General features: G+C 34.9%; 1 protein-coding gene across 1 annotated transcript in view; it reads right to left on the bottom strand.

Moving 5' to 3' along the window:
* Positions 1-15,460, bottom strand: part of LOC309646883 (uncharacterized protein C8orf34 homolog) — a 351,104-nt gene that overhangs the window by 39,519 nt on the left and 296,125 nt on the right. Inside the window, 2 exon segments of the mRNA XM_082433666.1 lie at positions 1,869-1,962; positions 12,577-12,624. Coding sequence (XP_082289792.1) covers positions 1,869-1,962; positions 12,577-12,624 — 142 coding nt within the window.

The following is a 15,460-nucleotide window of genomic DNA, read 5'->3' as shown; positions in this document are numbered from 1 at the left end:
GTGAAAGTATATGGCAGAAAGGCAATATGATTAGAGGAAAAGGGTTGAAGAAAGTTCTGGGGGTTTTTAATCTCCTTTGCATTAGTAAGCTGTTTTCCAGACTTAATACTGATGGAGACATATGGATTTCAGGGAAAATAAGTAAGTCTGAATTTGGACTTGGCTTAAATATACTTCTGATTGATTATTTTCTTGATTTTAGTTTTTAGTTCATTAAAAGTTATAGCACAAAAGTTATAGTATGAATTAATTCATAGAATTAATACACTGTGCATCCTGTAAGGGTGTTGTTTACCTGGTCATGCCCACTTTGGGCACCTGGATGTTGAATCTGAGAGAGTACAGCTAGCCCAATTACACATATTGTCTTTATACAATACACACGTGTGCACGCACGCACACACATATACACACACATTCGCTTGAAGGATTTATTTAATGCAAAATTTATGAAGACCTCAAAAGAATTTGATGAAAATTATTAAATCCAAACTCTAGAATGAGAGCTTATGTATGTTTAAATGTGTGGGGAGTAGGAGGTATAAATGTGCTTGCGTTTGTTTTCATTAAAGTTCCGGGCCATTTGTAATTCTTTCAGATTTGGGGGATGCTCTTCTTTGTATCCTATGCTGCTCCTTTCCTAGACTATTTTACTTAGGATCCCTTGCATTAAAGATCTTCCAAACTACTCTATAGTACATGCTTGAAATACAGTCTACTTTCTGAGTCTTCATCAGTTGTTTTCTATAGAAGGTGTTTCCCTCCATTAGAATCTGTACAATGTCACTATGTTATTCACTGCATTTCGAATGTGTCGGCTGAGTGACACTGGGGCTGTCTCCTCCTCTCACCTGAGCACCTGCCTCTTAGGTCCCTCTCCTGGCTGTGCTCCCTCTGGCCACATAAGCCTGCAGTTATGGAAGTGGGATAAGGATCTTTATAAATGCCTTTTAACCTGGAAAAGTAATTTCCTGGATCTCCCTGGGTACAGAATCATGATGCTACCTGTGTAATATATCAGGTATCTCTGATGACTACAGCTCAGGGGAATAGTTAATTAATTGCTTCACTCCAATTATCATGAGGGCTACATTACTACTTACAATTTTTATTTGTCTCTGCAGGCTACCACTGGTAAAGAAAACAAAGTAAGATTCTGATACCTTATTATTTTAAAAATTGATGTTTTTCCTCTATGATCCAGACACTAACTTCTCATCTTCATGCTGAACCCATCTGTCTGACAATGTCAATAACCCCTGGAGAGCATGCACTGAGTCATGCCAAATTATAGTAATTCATTCTTGTTATGATTATAATCCAATGACTTAAATCAGGAGCTGTATATTCTCTTTGTCTTAACTACTATTATAAAATTAATTTGTTTTGTGAACTTAGAACAATTCTACATACATAAATTTATCCATATAACCAATAATGATAATTTCAAATATAATAACGAGCCAATCCTAACATACTTTGAAACTTTTTAATAATCACAAGTTATCACTGTATATATGATATGATATATGATATAAATATAGATTTATATGATATAAATCTACAGCATTAGAAGACGATTCACATTCCAAATGGATATTTTATGTTGGTCTTCAGAAATAATAATTCCTTCTTTTAACGTACTACACTGCTTTTCAGAAAGTTAAGTTTATGGGCCTCTGCACCACAATTAAGACATCAGTGAATCAAGATTTTTAGACCGAAAGTATAGCTTATCTTTACATGTTCTCCCTAAACAAGTCTGAATTTTTTGCAGACGTCATTTGATATTGGGAAAGGCATATACCATCATCATGGATGTCCTTTGGCTGAAAGCAATTTGTCAATAAACAGCAGTGTCTACTCACGTTTCTCTTGTTCTGTTTCCACTCCTTCACTTTCTGTGTCACTTGGCAGGATCCACGGTTGATGAACCACCTGCAGTTGCTTTAAAGAGTCATCCTGCCAAAGAAAAAGTTTATTTGGATTAAACTCTAGAATGATACTGTGAATACCAATATGGGTGAACACTTCAGTCTCTATGAATTACATGTCAAAAAACCATAACAAGAATTTCCTCACAACAGAGAAGAATTTTAAGCTTAAATTCATTTTCATTTCATGGATATGCCACAAACTCTGAACTCATTTTTTTTATATTCTCCTTTAAATAAGATTTAATGTCTTAATAAGAAGAAATATCTAGACTATGTTCCTTCCTGAATTAATATTTTTATGGAATTCTTAGCACTCATTCTTGGAAATATACTAATGAAATATTCAATATAAAATTGCACAAAATGTGCCTGTTTGCCATCAAGGTTCCAATTCCTTTAAATGAGATTAAAGATTAGTAGGATTTAGAGAACTTTCTCAACTTTACCCTTCAGTATTACTTCATTGCCTCCTTCCTCATATTGCTTCCTATTTTTATTAATATATTTCTCAAATACTTCCTTGCTGTTCCATGCCTCTGTCATTGCCCTAAAGCAGACTCTTATCATCTCCCATCCTGACTGTAGTCTACGAAGTTTTCTAGGATTAAGATTCATACCCTCCCTAATTCTCTCCACCAGTTTCTTGCCAAGTAGAGCTTTTTAAAATGTCACATGATGTATTCATTACCTTGTTCATAAACCCTTGAGTAGTCTCCTCATTCTTTCCAGCATAAAATCTCAACTCAAGGCCCTCCATGAGCCATACTTGTCTAGCCTCTGATCTACCACCACTTCCATCTCCATCTCACCTCGACTGACACTTCCATTCCAGTTTAATTAACTGGTAGCACCTTAATTTTGTCACTCTCTCTAATCTACCTAGATGTTTCCATAGGTTATACTTCCTGCCTAGAATGCAGTATATTTATCTGTCTCAGACATTAACACTCTTCCCAAGGCTCAGGTATCATCTCTGTTGCCTTCCCTGACGCTCCAAGACAGATTAACTCCTTTGTGTGCCTATTGTATCAATATAACAAATACTGTATAGTAATTGTCCTTTCATATCTTCTGGCCTCAAAAATAATGTGGAAAGTCCTTGATGCCATGGATAACTTTTTTTACCTATTAATTTCCAGTATCCATTATAATGTCTGGGGAAAAATAGGTACTCACTAACAGGTACACAGTAAACATTTGTGTATGAGGAAGTAAGAAAGAGAAAAAAAGGAGAGGATGAAGGGTAGAAAGGAAGGAGGAAGGAAGGATGGGTCCCTTTGACAATAAAATATAAGTAACAATTTTAAATTTATTGAGTCATCATTCAATAAAATCTTTTCAAACATAACTTTGAAAATTAAAAACATAAAATCAATATCACCTGTCCATTTACTCTTTTGACCTCTCAATTCATTCATCATCTTCCCCCTCTTTGAAAGAAAGATCTTTTCCTCCAACTTGAGATATTTTGCTTTATTTTGTTCAGACAAATACTAACAAGATAAAAATAAAGGCCCACAATCCTGATCTCTAAGAAACATGATACACCAAACATTAAATGTCCAGTCTGTTTCAAATAAGTCCTGTATAAGAGAAACAACATATCAGCTATCCATTGACTGTGATGGTTACCTCTGGAGATGTTTAGTCCCAATCCAGAGTTTCAAAAAGGTACAGTTTTCCAGGAGTTACAAAGGGGGTTAAGGAGTTGAATAGGTGAAGCACAGGGGATCTTTTAGGGAAGTGATGTATTCTGTGTGATGTAATAATGGTAAATACAAGACATTAAGCACTTGTCAAAACCTGTAGAACTTCACGCCACAGAGTAAACCTTAATGTATGCAAATGAAAAAATCGATTAGGAAGGTGGGCTATCCCAGGATGGAAGGCAAAATACTAAAAAAAAGAATCTAAATGAATTACAGATGTAAAAGAACCTCACTGAAGTGGGTGGGGGAATAAGGTGCTGACCTAAGTAACTCTGAAAATGCGTGGAGTCTGTAAGATCAGAAGCAAAAGCAAATGTACATAAGCACTGCATTATAGTGGATAAAGTTATGGGCTTATAGGTTAAAAATTCTGAATATATATGTGTGTGTGTGTGCATATATATATATATATATATATATATATATATATATATATATATTCTGGAATTGAACAAAGTAAATTGATGGCAGATGTTGGAAGCCAAGTTTTTCACTCTTGGAGCAGGAGTTTACAGATAAGCAAGGATAGAATGCTCCATGTATAATGTATTGATATTAGAGTTGGAGACATCAGTGTGAACTCATGTTTAGCTTACTATACATACAGATGGCTACACATATAAATATGTGTGTATATATATATATATATATAAATGGTTCCTAATCACACATCTATCTTGCTGCTATGGCAGCTTAGAGGATTTAGACACAATGACACCCCAATAGCAATGAAAACAACCACCACCCAGATCCTGGTTGCTAATACCCTTTTCAATGAAAGAATCAGGACTCTTGGACAAAGGACTGACTCTTAGACCAAGGCAAGAAATATATAAGATAAGCCTGGAGCATCTTGTGCCAGAAAGCAAAAAAAGTGCTAACACACATACACATACATACACACACACACACACACACACACACACACACAAAATGATGGGGGTATATCAAAGGGATAAAGGAGCCAACTGAAAAATCTCTCTGTGGCCAAAGCTAGAACAATTTAAGCAACGAAATAAAGTAGCATTGGGTTACTACCCAACATACAAATGTCTATCAATCCATTCTGATGAAAATAAATGATTGACTAAATCAACAAGTGGGTGAGAATAGACAAATATGCCATGCAGAAGGATTTCAAATAATTTATGTAGATACTTAAGGAAGCAGAACATAACTTCCCACATCTTTAGTGTGGGCTGTGTATAGTGACTTTCTTCCAAAGAGTACAATATGGAAAGAGAAAGCAAAAAGAGTAAATTTACAGTGGAGAAAACTGACAAATACTACCTGAAACCAGGTGATTAAGGTCAACATCAACAGCAATAATTCCTATTGATAGTATGTAGCCTTGATAGGATGGGATAAAAATGGAATTTTATCTCTATGGTATTCCTCCTCAAAACACATTATCCAAGTCTAACCATGAGAAAAATATCACACAAACCTCAACTGAGGGACAATCAACAAAATATGTGACCAGCACTCTTCAAACACAAGGAAATACATATAGTCATCAAACACACGGAAAGTCCGAGGAATGGTCACAACCCAGAATAGCCTAAGGAGATGTAAGTATGAAACGTAATGTGACATTGTAAAGCAACTAAACTCCAATAAAAAATTAATTAAAAAAAAAGAAATGTAATGTGACATTTTAGGTGGCATCTTGGGACAACAAACTTGAATGAAGCATGGATTTAGTTACTAGTAATGTATTAATATTCATTAATTGTGACAAATGTACCATACTAATGTAAAGCAATAATAATAGTTGAAACTGCAGGGGAGGTATATAGGAACGCTCTGTATTACCTTCACAATAATTCTGTAAATCTAAAACTGTTCTAACATAAAAAAGTTTATGTAAAAAATTGAAATAATAAAAAAAATTTTAATGAGATTCATTAAAAACTCTTTGAGCATCAGCAGCTCTTGAAAATAGTCTGTTAATTGGATTAAAATTTAAATTCCTACCAAATGACAGATGGGCTTTGCAATGAAAAGTCCTTGCTCCAGGGGTCAGGAATCACAGCTTTTTATCCTGGTTAATGTAGGGCATGTCAGTTCCCCTCTTGGAATAGAATGAAGTGGGTGAAGGTGCTGGATTAGATCATCTCTAGGACTTTACAATTAGTAAATTTCTAGATCTAGATTCCTTTAGACTGTCAGTAGAATGTGAGCGGAACTAAATGAACTATTGTAGGAAAAGTCAGCAAACGTTAAAGATATTCCATCTTGGAATATACAATTTAGGTATAAATCAGTGTTTATTTTTAGGATTTAACTTTTTTTTTTCCAAATTTATCAAGTATTGGATTTGGTCTTATAGGGCTATACTACAGAAGCAGCAGAAACATGAAAAATCTTAGCTTTAAAATTCCATAACAGTATAAAGAACAGCAGAAGTAAAATTTTAAAAATTTTCATGCAACAGAGCGGGATATCACATTCCTGCAGTTTTTCAAAAATAGAACATGGAGTCTCTGGTGTTTAAAGAAGAAATATGAAAAATGATCTTTTTGGTTTTATAAGGTAAAATCGAATGGCAAAAGTTCTTTGTTTAAAACAGAAAAAAGTTTAAAGTGATCATGAAAAAAATGTTTTTAATTGAAAAAGTATTTTGATTATTTAGCTTTTTGGCCCATATCCTAAAATCTGTTTCGTAAGAAAAGATATGACTAAGAAGTCAATGGTGTTACTTTTTCCCATAATAGTTCAGAATATTAAGTAATACTTCTGATTGGTTTCTGGTCTTAATGGCTTTACTACTGAACAGGTAAGCTATTCTTTGTTTATTGCAACCATTCTTTGTTTATTGCAAATTATATAAAATACAAATGAAACATGAGCTCAGCAAAATACGTAGTTTGGGAAAAACTTTAAAATGTTGAGATGTTGGAATCAGAATCATAGAGATAGTATAAATATTGCCATTAATAGACCACTTGAATGTTTTACTTTGGTTTTCCCTTGAATACAGTTAGTAATATAATGCACCTGTTTGCTTCATCAATACCAGCAGGCAGTACTATGTATGTCCAAAGTTCAGCCCATCAGACTACTTATAATTATTTTTGATGGGGTCAAGGAGCTAAAATCGTGAACATTTTTAAAAACGAGTTGACATGTTCCTCTTTGCCAACTTATTCAAAATTTTTTCTACAGGAATATTAAACTCTGTATGAGCACAGTGCAAACTGTTTCATATTCCCAAGAGCGAGTTCTTTGGATTGCTTTTAGAAGAAATGACATTCATCCTTTTTCTAAAACACTCTCCCCATAAGTATGTAAATGTCCAGGGACCAGGAGTGGTGGGAAATAGTGACATGTATCATATGGAAAACAGTCTCTAGCCCTGTATCAACATATTATTTTATCTGCTAACAGAGTAAGTGCTTTATAAACTTTAGCAGTATTGTTATTCCACGTGGGTAGTTTATTTTTGGATTCTCTAAATGCAATCAATCAGTGATTTATGTCATGTGTGGCCATAGGTTATTCAGGTTATTTAGAGAAAAAAAAAAAAAAATGCTCCTTTGCTCAAACTTTCACCATTGGATAATTTAACTCTTAGGCAACTAAATATTTCTTTCCCTTTGGTTAAGAATGAAAATAACACACCAAACATCAGTTTCCATCTTTCAAAAAGGATTAATCACTTTCATTTCCCTTCTATAACCATGAGATCTATATACAGTAGTATCCCTGAAGCATGTTGCAAATAAAGCAAAATAAAATTATCCCCCACTTTACATACATTTAATAGACTGCAATACTGGCAAAGAATTAAGCCTACACTTCTGTTAAAATAAAGTTCTCCATATATAATTTACATTCTTAAATTAATAAAGCTTGGAAATAACTGTTAATGAAATGGCTAGTATTATCAGGCTGAACTCTAATTTTTTAGTGAATTATACTTCTATAGCTTATTTCTTTTGCATATCATCAAAGGGCAATTAAAACATAAGAACAGAGAAGTAATACATTTGAGACAATATAAGTTGGAACGAATAGGATCTGGGAAAAGAAAAGAAAGGGAGCAATAACCAAGTTATCAGTACAAAAATATGGTAGATTGTGGAAAACATTACAAAATAAACACAAGCTGCTAAAAAATTTTACCTGACAAATTTGCTACACTACACTACACATTGGGATTGCCCTCTGATAAAAGAAATTTTCACAAATTGAGATATAGGAAAGTCATTCCGGCTTATACATGAGTTAACTTGAATTTTATGCTAACTAAAATAGCCTGTTTGTGGCCTATTAAACATACATTGTACATCTGCTTTAATTCTTAGAGAAAAGGACGCATTGACCAAAAGTAAAGAATGTCCATGTTCACAAATAAAATTCTTTAAGCAAAAAAAAAAAAAAGAACGTCCATGTTAAAAATAAAGATTAAATGCGTCTCTTCTTGGGACGCCAATGCTGGTCCTCCTTTGATGCTAAGACTCCCTTCGCAGGTGTCAAGGCCAAGCTGACTTGCTGTGTACTTGCTGGACTGTTCTTTTTTTTGAAACCTTGAGGAATATAACCCTGACTTGTTTAAGGTTCTCTGTTCTGACAAGATATAAAACTGTTCTGAAAACTCTGCTCCCCCCAAGCAGTTTCTCAGAGTCTTCTGGGCTAGTCCTCAGTTTGGCTCAAAGAAAACTCTTTTCTAGTCTTTCTTATTGTTTATTGATTATTTTCATGACACCTTCATCTTCTTTCTTAATTCATTCCATTTTGTGGTTTTTCTATACAAGGAAATTGTAGGATGAAGTTGTAAAAGACTTTGAAATTAGCAAAAGATTAGTGGGTGTAGTCAATGAAAAATAAGTCATTTTTCTAGCAAGCCCTTTTGTTTATCTGATTTTATAAAGGCTCCGAGTCTTTCACTGACTTTGAGCTATTTTACAACTTTGTAATTTATAGAAATGTATACTAGTGCAAATAATTCTTGTCCATATAAATGCAAATTGCATCTATTTTAATGTAATTGGTTATTAACCTATGGATATTGATCAGTTTTGCCATTTTTTACATCTGTTTATAACTTCATTTCAGCATTCTTTATTTGACTACACGTGTGAGGGTTAGAATTCTCCTTTGAACTGGCTATAACATCTTACTGGTTTCCTCATTCATTAATGACTTAAACAAATCTTGACGTGTTCATTTTACATCTGTATGAAAGCCATCATGATAAGTGTTTTAAAAATTACTATCCTTTAACAACATGTATGAATTCTTAATGAATATCGGCGACAAAACAGGGTTTCCCTGCAAAAACCCTTGTTTTCTAGTTTCCTAAGTGGAATAAAAGTATAATGCTGAATAATAGTTTTATAATATTTAATATATATTATTATATAATATAATAGTTTATATTTCCACTTTTAACAAGTAAATCCCTGTGCATGATAAAAAGCAAATAATCTCTTATTTTTATCGGAGAATAACGTCATGCACTCTCTTTCAAAAGTATAGTTGGAACTTCATTACACTAACAATCACAGAATATACCACAGGAGGAAAAGACAGGCCAAAACTGGCATGAAGAACGATTCTAAGATATTTTGTTACATAGAATTGATCCCCTTTCCAGTTCAGATGGTACAGCTGGCAAAATCAGCCTCAACAGATTTGGAAAGGCCTGCCTGCTCAACGTGCTTCTTTTCCTGTCTGACACCCTCAGAGATTGTGAAGCTGCCGCTTGACACCTTGAGTTAGTTCACACTCCTCTGTGTGTTGCCTTGGCCTTCAGCTAACTTCCTGAAGTTGTGAGGAATGGCTCTAAACTGATCTTGAAAAAGTTTTAAAAATCATTAACTTCAGTCTTTAGCTCTTTATAGTTCCTCAATCATTTAAATTGACAATACTTACTTGTTGAATACATATGCAAATTAATACATTTCTCTATGAATTAGTGGATTTTTAACCAGTATACTATGCTACTTCTCCAGTTATTCCTTTGGGAAATGTGATAGTTTAAATGGATTAGCTTCTCTATAAAATGTATAGTAAACCTTGCAAGTGCTTGATTTTGATAAGCTGTTTTCAATTATATATATATTTTTGAGTGAATATTAATATTATAATTCTAACAGCTAAAATTTTTGCGGTGTGAAATTTTTATTCCTACCTTGAGTTAGCAAGTGCCTTACACATGTAAAGAACACGTAATTTTTTTAAATTGTTAGAACCATTTTGAGGATTAACAGAAATAAACTATTATAAAATATCTCATTTTTATTTGGTCAAAAATACAAATCCTATCTGAAAAAAATAATACATTAAATATATAGAAAATATAAGTAGAAATTTCATTTTAGCTTTATTTTTTGAGGAGACCATATCATCTCCTTAGTTTTGACTTAGGTCTAAACAGAATTGCCTAACATCATGTGGTTATGATTCTGTCCAATTATAAAACTAAATTAAAAAAATAAATAAACAGGGACTTTGATGTGCAAAGAGCTGTTCAAACTTTAGCAAGAAATGTTAAATATAATAAAAATGTAAACTCTATGGTTTATGTGAGTTTTAGTGTGTACTAAATAAAAGCAAATGTTTGCTAGATCACTTTTAACTTTTAACTTCAATGCTTCTAACATTTATAAATACTGTTCCCCATTGTTTGCTGATCCTACTAACAAGAAGAAGGAGGGCAAAAGTGAAATAAGAGTATAAGTGAGAAAAAATAAAACTATCCTTTTATGGCTCACATTCTTAACAAATTCGGACTGCCAGTGGAGAAGAGTTAGAACACATATTTCCTAAAGACCAAATGCATTAATGTCTGCAAAAAGAAACCAACTATTGATAAATTAATAGTTCATTAATTAAGATCATGCTTAGTTTTTCTGTAAAGGATGATTGTTTACTGCTTTTAAAAAGAGCTAAAATCTAAATATCAATCAATATTAGAAAAAAAATACTATGTGATACTGAACCCCTAGAAAGGAAAGGCTTACCTTGGGCAGCTCACACATAGTCGTAAATTCAAACTGAAAGTCAGTAATGAATCTCAGAAGCTAGAGAGATTACATACCCCAATCAACCAAAAATATTATTTTTGAGAGTAAATGAATAAATAAAACTCATAAATTTATTAAGAAGAATTTCCCTTTTACCCATGTTATATTTATAAAATTGGGGATTTTCCATGAAGTATGCAGTTACTTTCTAGAAATAGCGTTGGAAAGACCACTTCAGGGCAGAGCTTCTCAGACTTTAGGGTGTTTATGAATAACACAGGGATTTTGTTAGAAATGCAAATTTTGATTCTTTGGATCTGGTGTGAGTCCTGAGGTTTGGCATTTCTTACAAGCCGCCATTTCTTACCTAGTCAGAGGACCACACTGAGGAGCAATGCCCTGCCAGCACTTCTAGTGAAAAGGCACAAATTCCCAACCTTGTCACATTATGTACTTACAATTGCTTACAACATGCACGTTTAGATTGCACATGTATAATGATGGAGAAAATAAGGACCTTTTTCCTTGGATAAGAACCCAAATTAGAATGACTCATTTTTAAAGTTCTATCACGCATGCAGCCCATGCCCTGTACCAGCACCTCGATGCTCCTCTTCTTCCAAAGTACTAGACCCGTACAGGACACATTACAAAAGGCATTAGGTACCCTTTTTGTGGAGGTGACCTACCACCTCTAGTCCCTAATGGGGAATGCTAGCCAAGGGCTTGGGCAACTGCAGAATCCTAAAGGGAGGTTCTACTGGTGTACATATTGAAAATAGTATCTTTCTCTCCTTGGGCAACATTAATTTCTTGACTGTATTTTTCTCAATTTCTGCATCAAATCCATTACATTGAAATTTAAAGTTGGTGCACCAACACTCCAATTTTTTGCCCCATATATTTTGATTTTCTAACCTGAACTGAGACCATCTACGTAGTTATTTCCTTTCTTTCCTTTTGTTACCCTTTCTCCATTGTGCTTTTGGTAAAACTTCAACCATCTCCAAACAAGCCTGCAAACCAGAGATTTGAGACTTAAAGGGGTGCTATGCACTCTGATTTTCCTCTCCAAGTGATACTTGGAGGCAAGAGTGAGTTTAAGTATGGGTACACTGTTTTGAATAAAGGTATGGACTACCTACTACATTCAGTAGGCCACTCAAAATGGTCTTTTAATGGATTCACGCATGAAAGAACAAAATATTTAGAGAAACAGGTTCTGTCTTGCTGAGAAGCAATAGTCAAACCAAATATTTGCTACTTCTCTGATGTCATCGCCAAACTGTTTTCCAGTTCCCTTCACCTGAAACAGATTCAGATGGCTAGTTCAGGGACCGTTATGGTTTGGCTGCAGACCAAGTTTTATGGAGTCCGTCCACTGGCTTATCTGAGCGTTCCCAAGTGCAGTTTGCAGACGCCCAAAGACACATCCTGAGACACAGAGCATCCTTGGATGTCTCCCAAATAAAACCAGGAGTCTAAATGGTTTTGCAACAAAAATCTGCCAGACATTTTTATTGTCAAGATAGCACTTTGCTTAATGGCTTGTACGAATAACATCCTTGATGAGCGTTTATCACATGAATGAATGCCAATTTGGTACCGATTATTCCCTCCATAAGAACAACGATCATATCTTATTTTTTTTGGGCATGGCCAATATAAAACATGTGTTTCTCATTTATTAGGATAGCAACAAATGTTTGTGAGTGAAAATATATGATAGCCTTAGGTTTATACAGTTTTACCTTCATTTTCAAGATAAATTAATATTGATAGGATCTCCCGACCAAGGAGGAACAAAACACCATTTTGATAACATATTATTTACTGTCTTGTTTTTGTGGGCATGACTGGAAACCCTACAGGCAGATGGAGAAAGCCCAAGTGAGTGTCTCACCCTGTATGATAGACTGATTTCAGACCATGTTACAAGACTATCTTAGAACTCACTTCTTCCATGTAGTTTTTCAATGACTGTCCTCCACTGGAGGCTTCTCCCTAGAGGCAAAGAGGAAGAGAGGTTGAAAAAGTCAAGAGAAGGAGAGAGAAAATAGGAAAGAAGATGAGTCACGAAGAGCAGTGAAACCTGGGGGCAACACCAAATCTTTACTATGCTCCAGCATCTCAGTTCGTACTTACGGGATTATCAGTTTGGCAAATTCTTACTCTGAAGGAGATAATAATTGTTTCAAGGCAACAATATATCTTTTAGGTGGATTTTAGGTCACATAAACAAATAACCACCTAGTGGAGCTAGGTGGACAGAATGCTAAATGTGTAGTATAAGATTTTCTGTTATTAACTTTATAAATATGCACCTAAAATTAGATTAAGAAAACAGTCACTAATTCTGTATTTGATAAATCTGTGTGAAGACCTAGCACAGGGACTTAAAAGTACTTATGGAAAAGAGTACAGCTCATTAGCCTTCCCTTTTCCAAATGTTTATATCCAGTCTTCCTCACCTTACTTGTATGTTATTAGTAAATTCTCCGTTATTTGTGCCTTTTACCAGCATTTCATTGAACACTAGTAATCCCTGAGATTTTAAATCACTGAAACTTAAAACATCAAATTAAACAGATATCGCAAACTCATCTAAACATTGCTGGTCAAAATTGTCAAACAACTTGTCAGTTTGGAAAGGTTATATATACATAAAAGCAAAGTGATTCAGTTAGAAAAAGATATATTTTTATACTTCATGGCCAGAAACGTTTGGAAATAAATTCTGAGATATGAAATGATAAATTCTAGGACACCATATGTGTTTCAAAGATAACTAAATAAGTGTGAATAAAGCTTACATTTGTTTCTATAACTTTTCAAAGACCCTCCTTTTGAACTTTTCAAGGCTCTCATAGACATGACCTTATTTGATTGGTTTTTCACTACAATTTGAGGGTAAGGCATCCTCAGGTCAATTCGATCCATAAAGAAATTGAAGGCAGGGCTGCTGATTGAAGTGCTTAAAGCCCAGGAGGCAAAAAAGGCATTGCTGGGACTGGATTCAACCCTGACACTCTTCTACCTTGCTGAAATGAAAATTCTAAAACAAAAAATTAAATTTACTTTAGTTTTTTTAAAAAAATTGTGATGTATACTCCAAAGCTCTTTCAGAGGGTTAAAAAAAAAAAAAAAAAAAAAAAGCATGCTTTTTCTTCAAAACAAAAATTAAGCTAGGAATAAAGTTCTGGGATTCCTTAGAAATCACAGATGTGGTCATATTTTTTCACAAATCATGGTTTCCACTAGCAAAAAATTAATATGCTATAGTTTAAATGTTTCCAAATGCTTCCAAGCTTGTGGGATTTTTTCAACGGATAAGATAGTGAAAGAGATAGGATAGTTTTATTTACTTAAACTGAAACATAAACTATTAGAAAATATCAAATCCATATAAATCCTCCAAACTGTGAGGAATTTAACTCAAGGCATGCAGAGAGGGCTGGAAACTTACTTCAAATAAACTGCTTTTTATAGTTGAACTAACTACGCTATCACCCCTCATTTGGACAACTGGTCCAGAAAGAATGCTGTGGGTTCTTCCAATTTGGCTCTTGTGTGTGACAGAACTAGTCCATTTGTGCCAATAATCCCCTTTGCCTGTGCTGCTAGGGGCAAGAGAATGAGTGGCAAACTGCCTGGAGTAACAGCTCTGCTTTCTGGAAGGGCCAGCGTCTGAGGGCCGACAGTGAGATGCTGTAGACCAGTCCCTGGGGGCTCGCTGAAGACACCTATTTGTCTCCTTCACTCTGGAGTGCAATGGTTTTCCCAAATTGTCCGGATACTTGTAGTATTATGCCAAGACCTGGTGATGACTGAGGGTTTTCTTGATGACCAGATATAACTAAAGCACTGTGCGTACTACAGGGCTTCTCGACAGGCTTTCTTTTTCCCACAGTGCCAGGTCCTTTTCAATATCTACACCATAGAAAAGGAGCAACCTACACAACGCTATTTGTTTCAAAGGCCACACAGCTTGGAGTCTGGCTGTGACCACCTTTCATAAATCACTGACATGGGTGGCACTGATGAATGAGGAACACAAAGTAAACGACTCCAGGAGGAAAATACAGAGGAAATGGACCTTTTGCAGAGAAGATTACAAATGTGGCACAGAGCCAAGTGAACAAAGAGAAGAACAAGACATCAGGATCTCTGAGCCTTGGGGTCAGAAGAGATGGCCCCAGCCAAGAGGCTTGATTCAACACGGCTGCCCCAGGTTCCCCATTTCTAACATGGCACTGCTGAAATGCTGATCTTCCCTCCTTCCCCCACTGGTGGTGCTAATGAAATAAAATCCCTTCCAAAGCACAAAGCTATCAACTTCAGTCATCCTTTTCTTAGCTTTAAAGAGTTGGCATTTTAAATATCAAGTCATTCTAACAACATAATATTTTGTTAATCACCTGGAAATGAATCAAAAATACCCAAATGCAATTTCCCTAGAAAAACAAAGAGAAGAAAGGGGATAGAAGGGTGGCAGACAGGGGCGTGTGAAGGAGGGAAAGGGCAGAATACATGGAAACTATGCCTTCAAAAAAAAAAAGGAAGGAAAGGAATTTCCTGAAATGTGGTTTGACTTATCATGAATCTTAATATAACCAACGGTTGAGATAAAAATGTTTTGAATGTGAATTACAAAATATATTATAAACTCAGAGAAAGAAAGAAAAAGAGGCTGATATGATTACTGCTCAACATACGACGTGGGATCACAGCTGTCAGAGACGAAGGCTATCGTCACTCCCCTAGTTCTTTTCCAGTTAAGGAAACATTCTCAGTGAGATGGCATATTCTAGAGACTGAGCTAGGACTAGACCCACACTTT

Source organism: Balaenoptera physalus, assembly GCF_965194825.1.
Source record: "Balaenoptera physalus genome assembly, chromosome: 17".
NCBI classification, from domain to species: Eukaryota; Metazoa; Chordata; class Mammalia; order Artiodactyla; family Balaenopteridae; genus Balaenoptera; species Balaenoptera physalus.
This window is presented reverse-complemented; position numbering and strand designations above follow the sequence as displayed.